Source organism: Macrobrachium rosenbergii, chromosome 19 (genome assembly GCF_040412425.1).
Source record: "Macrobrachium rosenbergii isolate ZJJX-2024 chromosome 19, ASM4041242v1, whole genome shotgun sequence".
Lineage (NCBI taxonomy): Eukaryota > Metazoa > Arthropoda > Malacostraca > Decapoda > Palaemonidae > Macrobrachium > Macrobrachium rosenbergii.
Window position 1 is genome coordinate 22,191,657 of NC_089759.1, and position 10,000 is coordinate 22,201,656.

Sequence of the window (10,000 nt, forward strand, 5' to 3'; positions counted from 1 at the left end):
GTGGATCTTTCTTGTTTGTCCCCCCCCCCTGGTGGGGGCGGGGTAGGTAGGTAGGGGATCGGGAGGGTAGGGGAGACATGACACATCCACCCTCCTCCTGCAAACCTGTTTGTCCGCCTCGGATGGGGCGGGGTAGGTAGGGGATCGGGAGGGAAGGGGAGACATGATGGGCAGCGCTGGGTTCCAGCGCAGTGTAGCGTGCACCATCAGGCTCGTAATAATATTAATAATAATAATAATAATAACAATGATGATAATTGTATTATTAATATTATTATTATTATTTTATTATTATTATTATTATACATATGAACAAAATATGAACAATAATATTTATTCAGGATGCAGACGCCTTAATTTAAAAATACCACAACTGAAATTTTTTCATAGAAACGATATCAAATAAGTTTAGTTTTTCAGTTATAAAGTTTTCTTCATTTTCTGTTCATGTAATAATAATAATAATAATAATAATAATAATAATAATAATAATAATAATAATAATGAGTGGTTTTCGACAGATTTACCTACATGCACACGGCTAAGCAGAGATACCAGAGTACCTTATTTTCTCAGACCAAACATCTGCGAAGCAATTTTCCTTGGAATTCCAGTCTCTCTCTCTCTCTCTCTCTCTCTCTCTCTCTCTCTCTCTCTCTCTCTCTCTCTCCTCCAGCTCTTAATTTTTACTTTCGGTTCTCCGAGAGCTCGAGAGATAAAAAAAAAAAATAGCTTGTGCTCGAAGAATTCAATTTCGTCTCGTAAGTTAGTTACAACAACTTATTTCCCGATCGCTACTGGGTAAAATCGCTGGCAGGCGGCAACTCTCGAACGTAATGAAATCATCTCCCGAGAGGAGGAGAGGTGATGAAAGGTGATGATGTCCCGTCGCCGGATTCAATTTCTGGAACAAGGAGACTGACACACGTCGCAAATAAACGGCAGTTTGATTTGGCGAAAATGTGTCATTCATTACTCACACTTTGAAGGGTGATGGCAGTGCGGAATGTTTGCATTCTGAAAGGGTATTTTTTAAAGTATTTTAGATACGCTTCAGGAGTATATATGTATATATATATGTGCGTATGTATATATATATATATATATTTTTTTTTTTTTTTTCCTTTCATATTGTTCCTTTTTAACGAACATATAATAGTTCCAATATTTTCAATGTCCTTGTCAGTTAATGGAGATTTATTTTGTAATGTCAAATTGTATCTCATCGTTTAGGTTTTTATTTGCTATATATATTCGAGGCCTACTTTGTGATAGACTTTCAGTAACTAGGTTTCCACAGAACATTTCCACGTACACGATCATCAACACTTACGCTCCCACATACATGCCATAATTTGCATATACTTGTATTTGTATATAATCCACGTTTTTTCCCTGTTTTTCTTCATAACTTTTTTTTGATCCTGTTATTAACCTCCTTGCTTCCGGTAATGTCTCTCATTCCTGGGCATCTGTTCCTTCCCAACAGTTGATCTGATCTGTTTTTGTTTGTCCATTAATTTTCTACCTGTGCCTGTCGCCGCCTCCAGCATAGTGTTACAATTATACCTGCTTCTCAATTTAGTTTTTTATAAATCGATATTTTCCCGCCCTTTTCTCAGTATTCTCTAATGACTGTTTCAGCCACCGTAGGTGTAAGAGTCCTCATTTACTATGTATTTACTCATTGTTAACTGTTTCTCTTTACCACCCTCTAATTATGTTTGTCTCTCTCTGGGGAAGGTATCTGGATTTTGTATGTAAGTCGTTTCCTCCGTTTCTTTTCTTCTGTAATACAGCCTGCCTGTCACCTCTTTCATACCTGGATCATATCTTGTACACGTCATTCCTCCTGGAAATTTAATCCTCGATGTTACAAAAGATCTCTCTCTCTCTCTCTCTCTCCTTGGCCCTTACCATTCTTCACAGTCATGCATATGTCTCCTCATTTCTGTCATCTCCGCTTTTTAAGCTTGATAGGCTCACTGTTCTTGCTCTGGATCAGCCCACTCTGTCGTACTTATCGCAGGTTTAGGCAAAGTAGAGCTCTCTTTATTTCCACAGATTTGAAAATCGTTGGCAGTATTCTCCTTTGTTCTCTCAGCTTCTCTTGCTATCCTCAGCGCTGGCACTTCCCTCTTGCACAGGTATCTTTGCAGTTGAAATGTTCATAAATGAAGCCTTCACATTATTTTTTGTCGCGCTTCACCTAACCCTTCATATTCAGACAACTTTCTATCTCAGTATTTACATGTTACATCCGCGCACACGTCATTCAAGCCTGTGCATTCCATACATCTCGATCTTGAAATATTGTTTGCAAGATTTGTAACTTGATAACAATCTCCAGAGACCTGGCCCCTGCCGTCAGCAGGCGGATTTCGAAGCCGAGGGCATTTCTCGCGTAACAGCTTACGACGGGAATTATTGTTGACACGGTTTTTGCTGTTTCTCTTCATGGCGCTCGAAGGGAACGTCACTTTCCTGAATGGTCGTTTCGTCCCTTACGGAATTATTCTCCCCCTTGACAGGTATTGCCGCTACCCCTGTCGGCTGTTCAGTTGCCCTCCCTCTTCGGATAAAAGTGCAGTGAGGGAATAAGTTTACGGGTTACTTGTGCAACAGATGGCACTGGATTTCATGCAACATGAGTTGGCTTCTATTTGATCAGAAACATTCATATACACATATAGAAATATTTTGTGTGTATATGTATATGTATATATATATATATATATATATATATATATATATATATATATATATATATATATAATATATTTATGCATTTTTATATATATATGTATATTTATAATATATGTGTGTGTGTGTGTGTGTGTAAAGTTTTAAAGGTGAAAGCGAAGCGGGCTTTAGAATATGAAGTCTAGGATGTTACTGGTTTGGTGTAAAAGAGTGTCTAAGGCAAACGTGTGTTATGGCCTCATGACTATTTATCTTTTGCTCTTAAGATGGAGCGATGCGGGAAATCGGAGAAAGGACTAGAGATAATGTAAAGTTGCGTGATAATAACATCAGTGGTGAATAGAGTGTGAAATAGCTGATATTTGAAGGTTGTACGGTGTTGCTTGGTATTATGAAGAAACAAGTAAAAACGAGCCGAAGTTTCTCCGGAGCAATCGAGTTTTCTGTATACAGCCGCCACAGCGTAAAATCTAAGCCACCGAGACCACCATCTTTCGGTGGTCTCGGTATAATGTTGTATGTGCCTCGGTCCATAAAACATTAACCACGGCCCGGTGTGGCCTATCCTATATCGTTGCCAGAAGCACGATTATGGCTAACTAACCTTAAATAAAATAAAAACTACTGAGGCTAGAGGGCTGCAATTTGGTATGTTTGATGGCTGGAGGGTGGATGATCAACATACCAATTTGCAGCCTGGTTTTTAAGATCTGAGGGCGGACAGAAAAAAGTGCGGAGGGATAGACAAAGCCGGCACAATAGTTTTCTTTTCAGAAAACTATAACTGCAGCCACCAGTGAATGAATTTGAAAGTGCTTGTAAGAAGAAAAAGTTAATTGTAAAAGTGAGGAAGAGTAGGGTTTGGGGGTTACATAGAAACCAGGAATGTTAATATGAATGACGGAAGAATATAAGTAGTTGAATCGCACGGATGTATGTAATTAATGTAACACGATGCCAGGATGAGAGAAGAGGCTGGTTACTGAACAGTTGAAGCAAGAAAGGTGGCAAGGTGTATACAAAGGATTGGAAAAAAGAAAGAGTTTCAGTTGAAATTAGATTTGGAATTTATAAGGTAATGTTCAACCAACTCCCCATTATGGAAGTGAAGTGTTTGTGTTGAGTGTGGACGAAAGAAAAAAAAGATTCAAGTTGTTGAAACGAATTCTTCGTGTAGTATTACCGGAGTGGGAATGATGGAAAGGGTGATAAGTGTAGAGATTCGTAGGGTTGGTAGGAAGGTTACCATAGGTGAAAAGATGTAGCAGAGTGTTTTGAGATGGCTTCGTTTTTGTGGAGAGAATAAACGATGGTAGGAAGGGAATAGTATATAATTCGGAAGTGAAGAGGCAGAAAAGACCTTAAAGGCGCTGAATACATGGAGATGTTAAGAGGTATTGAGACGAAAAGATCTTAATTTCCAGGAAGTGGAAGAGAGTGAGCACCACAGAGGTGAATGACCCAGTGTGTTTAGGGGAGATCTGTGTGCTACTGAAGAGCATTTTGTTTAGTTATATGGCACATGTTATGGTAGGCTTTTGCACTGGAAATTTTATCGTGATTTAGTCTTTGAGTTATGAATATGGAAGTGACAGCATTCGTGTTCTTCCTGAAGCTCCTGCTGTCTATATATATATATATATATATATATATATATATATATATATATATATATATATATATATATATATATATATATATATATATCTATATATATATATGTGTGTGTGTGTGTGTGTGTGTGTGTGTGTGTGTGTGTGTAGACAGAGAGAAAGAGAGAGAGAATTGCATATTGATAGGCATTCGTATAATCTTAGATGCGTTTGCCAGTGTATGAATATGCACCGCGGAGTCATACATGAAGTTGCGAGCGTGTCTGCTCTTTCTTCACCAGGTAATGTAAACCCTTTAACTCTTCTTTGTATGTAGGAAAAATCCTGACAGCTAATTCTCTCCTTTCAGCTTTCGTCGTCCCACTATTTTTTCCACCTCTTTTTAAGATTGCTCTTTCTCCAAGACTTCTTCATTTCCTTCTCGACATCCGAAACTTGTCCGTTGTCCTTGACTTTGTCTTCATCCATCAACAAGTCCCGCGGTTCCGATTCTGTTCCGTGTTGATGTAACATTCAAGGAACGCGATGTTTCGAAGACCTTAGTATTTTCCCCGCGTGTTTTTTTTCTTATTTTTTAATGCTTTGGAAATGTCACTGTTCCTGCTTTGTCGCGTCTTTATCATGCAGACAGTGCGTTTTGCTTTCATGCCCGTGCTTGTTTTATAAGGCCTGCTTGATCTGACAAAGACGAAGGTCTTCATACCTTCGGGTGAAACGCTTGCATGGTTTTGAGAAGAGTAAAGAGATTGAAGTGTCGGTTAATTTTATAATAGCATGACGGGAAGGCAGTTCAGGCTTCTTTATGGCGGACATTTTCATAAGAACACTTTCACGATTCTGCGGAAATACTGTGGCAAATTCATAGCATTTAATCAACGCGTGATTTCAGTTGTTTTCTAATCGATCGTATATTTTTCTTCAGTGGACCGTGTCCCCATTTTTCCATTTCATACCGCTCGAAATTTCATAACTTTAGTTTCCAGTTCGATCTAGAGTCGGCTTCGTTACTGTGATAAGTATGCACGAAATTGGCAAAATTGGTTCTATATACGTACCTATATATGTGTGCGTGTGTGTGTGTTTATGGGTATTTTTTTTCACCACATGACTTTTTCCCGTTAAAAGGAGAGTGCTCTAGAAAGATTTAACCTTTAGGTTTCAAGCAGTGTATATATATATATATATATATATATATATATATATATATATATATATATATATATATATATATATATATATATATATATATATATATATATATATAATATACAGTATATATATACATATATGTGTGTGTATTTATATGTATTTATATTTATATACATATATACTGTATATATATACATATATATATATATATATATATATATATATATATATATATATATATATATATATATATCACATTATTGCATTAAATAAGTACATTTGTAAAATTGACATATCCATTCCTCCGCTTTCCATTCATCAGTGCTATTACCAAAACGACGAAGCTTGAAAGCAATGTACATGATTTCGACATTAGCTAAAACCCCTGAAGTGTTCTGCTCATCAGTATGAAGCAATGAACCACTGCCGGAGAGCTCTGACTGAAAGTTGAAATGTCAGCTTATACAGAAACTTCTTAAAGCTCTCTCTCTCTCTCTCTCTCTCTCTCTCTCTCTCTCTCTCTCTCTCTCTCTCTCTCTCTCTCTCTCTCTCTCTCTCTCTCTCTCTCTCTCTCTCTCTCTCTCTCTCTCTCGTAATCCGGTCTTAGGTTATTACCAGTGTTTTATCAGTTATTATCGTAGTTATCATCACCATGAGGTGTAACGACATTGTTGTTATTATTATTATTGTTACTCATTTAATTTTATAGTACTGTAGTTAATACTAGTTTTGTTCGTCGCGACAGTTTTATTATTATTATTATAATTAATGCTTTGTTTTGTAACTATTATCAACACTACTACTGTCCCCAGGGCAGAATGGCCGAAAGTGGCCCAATGCTTGGTTTGACTGGCACCCTAAATTTTATAGAAATCAATCAACCATCTTTCCATTACCGTTTTCTGTCGTCCCTCTGTGACCCCACCAAGATCTTAACCAACATCTAAAGATTTCCTTGATCTCAGCTCCGTTTCCCCATCTTCTCCCGACAGCCTAAATTTCTTAAAGATCAATCAGCCATCTTTTCACTACCGTTTCATGTCGTCCACCTGTGTCTCCACCAAAATCTTGACCAAAGTCTCAAGATTTCCTTGATATTAATTCCGTTTCCCCATCTTCTCCCTCCAGTGTGACTCGACCGCTAACGTACAGGGCGAAGCGTACCACGAGAAGGGCAGCTGTGATGATCGGCTCGGCCTGGATTATATCTCTAATCCTGTGGCCTCCCTGGATCTACTCCTGGCCTTATATCGAGGGACACAGGTGAGGAGGAGGAGGAGGAGAAGGAACAACCTGTCGGTCGTCAACAGAGACGAGGAGAGTGACGACCCTTGATAGGAACAGCAGTCGTTTTATTTTTTCGAGTTTTCTTGAAGTGACAAATGAGCTTTTAGAGGGGAAAAGATGTAATTTATGTTTCACTGAATTGCTTGGCTGATGTGTGTTAATATTATCCAATTTAAGATTTTTTTTCACAAAGTTGGGACGATAGTTTTATTCCAGCTTCACATTAAGGGGGATATGAGTATTTAGAGTTAACAAACTATTTTATGGCATGTTTCACTTAACTGTATAACTGATTTTCGTAATAGTACCAATTTAAGATTTTATTTTTTACAAATAATTTCTTTTTATTCCAGGTTTGACATAAAGGGAGATACGAATGTTTAGAATGAAAAAAAAACTTTTATTTCAGGTTTCCCACAACTGTAGGACTGATTTTGTTCATAGTATCCGGTTTAAGTGTTGTTTTTCTTTTTAGATAAAGTCTCACTTGATGGGACGAATGAGTTCACTGAAGGGAAGAATGGGTTTACGAATAATGAACATTTTTTATGCAGATTCACTTATGGGAAGAAATTGGATTAGTAAGAGTACCACGAAAGTTTTCCTTGTAAAGTTTCACTTAAAAGGAGGAATGAGTCATACCACTGACACCACAGAATGAATGTCGTAAGTCAGTGTAAAAAAAAAGTACCACATCATTGTAATACTTGAAAGTCCTCATGGGAGGGAATGAGTTTTACTTAAAGGGAGGAATTGGTTGTTCACTGAGTCTTCTCAGAAAGAGGAATGAGTCACATTATCAATGGCATTTAAAGAAACCTGTCATTTAAAGGGAAGAAATGATTTAATGCAAGAGGATGAATGAACCACGGCAACAAAAGTACTAAAAGACTGAATTTTATGATTTACGGAGGGTCGAGTTTCAGGTTGGAGGATGAATGAGGGGGACCCGTAATTAAGTGAATTAGTTTTCAGCCAAAGGGAGAATTAGTTTCATGTATGAGGAGTTTGAGGCATCAGTGAATGTCGTTTTAAGTTAGTGGAATATATCCTAGTTCAACGAAAATGTTAAAAGGGTCAATAAGTTTTCTTACTAAATTTTATAGAATTGTGCCAGATTCGTCCTATAGATAAAGTGAAGTTATACTAAATTCTTACTGGTCTCATTTGATAAATACAGTAAAGTCAGACTTCCCTTATACAGAGTCCTGTTTTTTGTAAACGAACTTAGATAATGGAGTCAGTAACAGGGTTTGCGCTGGTATTAGAGATTACCAAAGATTGTTTTTGAGCTTCGTGCCATTGCTGACAGAGATTTTTTTTTTTTTTTTTTTTTTTTTAGAAGTTTGTTGCATTGATTAGGGAACGAAAAGACCCAGAAGTAAAGTCAGATATTTTTATTCTATATATATTTGCAGATCTGCATTTTCAAACAGTTGATAAATTGCTTCCCGCCTCTGAACAGGACTTAGAGATATTTCCAAAATTATATTTTTCCTTATTTATGTTAAATATTTTCAACAACTTACATTTCCAGATCCGTGCTAAAATACTTTCAACAACTTACATATCCAGATCCGTGTTCAATATTTTCAACACCTTACATTTCCAGATCCGTGCCTACAGACGCCGTATGCCCCACTACACTGGGCCCTGTTCCATGGCTTTGCACCTGAATAACCATCCATCCATTCCACACAGAATGCACCCATTCTTCCTTTTGTTTTCATCTTTTCCGCCCTCTTTGTAAGAGACGCCCGGTGTGCTGCTTTTCAGAACCGTACCTGCTGACGAATGTTATATCCAGTTTATCGAGACGAACGAATACGTCACCTTTGGCACCGCCATTGCCGCCTTCTACCTCCCCGTCACCGTCATGTGCGGCCTCTACTGGAGAATCTGGAGGGAGACCGAGAAGCGACAGAAGGACCTGACCCACCTCCAGGCTGGCAAGGATCCTAGTAAGCGGTCCAACTCCAGGTGGGTCCTTCTTCTTTGCCATATTGCGCGAGTGAGGTGATCTGGGATTCGCTAGGGACCAGGAACGCGATGACAGGGGTGCGGTTCCATTTTTTCGGGGGGAAGGGCGCAGGTCAGATGATGGAGTTCTCGGGTTTATTGGTGACGTTCCTTAGGAATATTTTATTCTCTGTTATTCCCACTGCAGGTTGAGGTTGGAATATACTCAAGTGTTGAGTTAGGTTTAATTTATATTTGTTTGATTAGTAACAGGAATCATAATAGCAGAATTTAGGGGCACTGTAATGCTCAGAGTAAGTTTGACCATTAAGTATAATCGAAGCCTGAAAAGTCGACCAAAAGTAATTGGTTTGTAGATTATATTCGTACCTTTTCTGCAGAATAGGTACATAGCATTTTCATGTGCCTGAGAAAGCTTTTATTTTAACAGAAATTTTTATTTTCCTCTGGTATTCTAATAAATTTTATCAAAATAGGTTTCTAATTCGTTTGAGATTATTTATCAAGATACAACTCATTATAAGATGATGTGTAGCGTATAACAGTTAGTAAAAAAACTAAGGGAATAACAAATGTCACAATTGAAATATATATGTAGGCAGGCATAATTATATCCCTGCTGTAAAGCCAAAGAAGAATATGGCATAAGGTATAAGTAGGCAACAGGAAGCAAAGCAAGTTGTCACAGAGAGGTTACGAAACTCTCACGTGTAAAGAGAGCTTCGGCAAGTGGGCGGGGCTAGTGTTCGATGTAAGGGTGAAAGCGGTAGGTCCGGTTACATTAGCCCGTAAGGAACACAGCTTTTAAGGAGTAGAGTATGTAGCCTTTTAGCAGCAACGATTTTTTTTTAAGGCATGTCAGCTTTTTTTCCAGCTTTTTTTTGGCGTTTATCACAGCTGCTGTAGAAGCTTTTTCTGGTAGAGGTTACTTCTTTGTTTACTGTTGTAGGATATTGGTTGAAATTAAAAATGCACATCATGGCTGGAATCTGTTTTAAACTGCTGTTTGCATGGAGTTTATGTGGTACTGAATGCATTTAGAAAGTTATGTTTTATTATGGTTGATATACATTTATATATTATATAATACAGGTATATATATATATATATATATATATATATATATATATATATATATATATATATGTATATATATATATATATATATATATATATATATATGTATATATATATATATATATATATGTTATATATATATATATATATGTATATTTATAAATATATATAAATTTATAATATATATATAT

General features: G+C 37.2%; 1 protein-coding gene across 13 annotated transcripts in view; it reads left to right on the top strand.

The window, feature by feature from the left end:
- mAChR-A (muscarinic Acetylcholine Receptor, A-type) overlaps nucleotides 1–10,000 on the top strand; it is a 762,830-nt gene that overhangs the window by 687,548 nt on the left and 65,282 nt on the right. For all 13 annotated transcript variants that reach the window (XM_067121249.1, XM_067121255.1, XM_067121256.1 and 10 more), the window contains 2 exons: nucleotides 6,594–6,728; nucleotides 8,529–8,732. In XM_067121249.1, coding sequence (XP_066977350.1) covers nucleotides 6,594–6,728; nucleotides 8,529–8,732 — 339 coding nt within the window. The remainder of the gene's footprint in view (nucleotides 1–6,593; nucleotides 6,729–8,528; nucleotides 8,733–10,000) is intronic.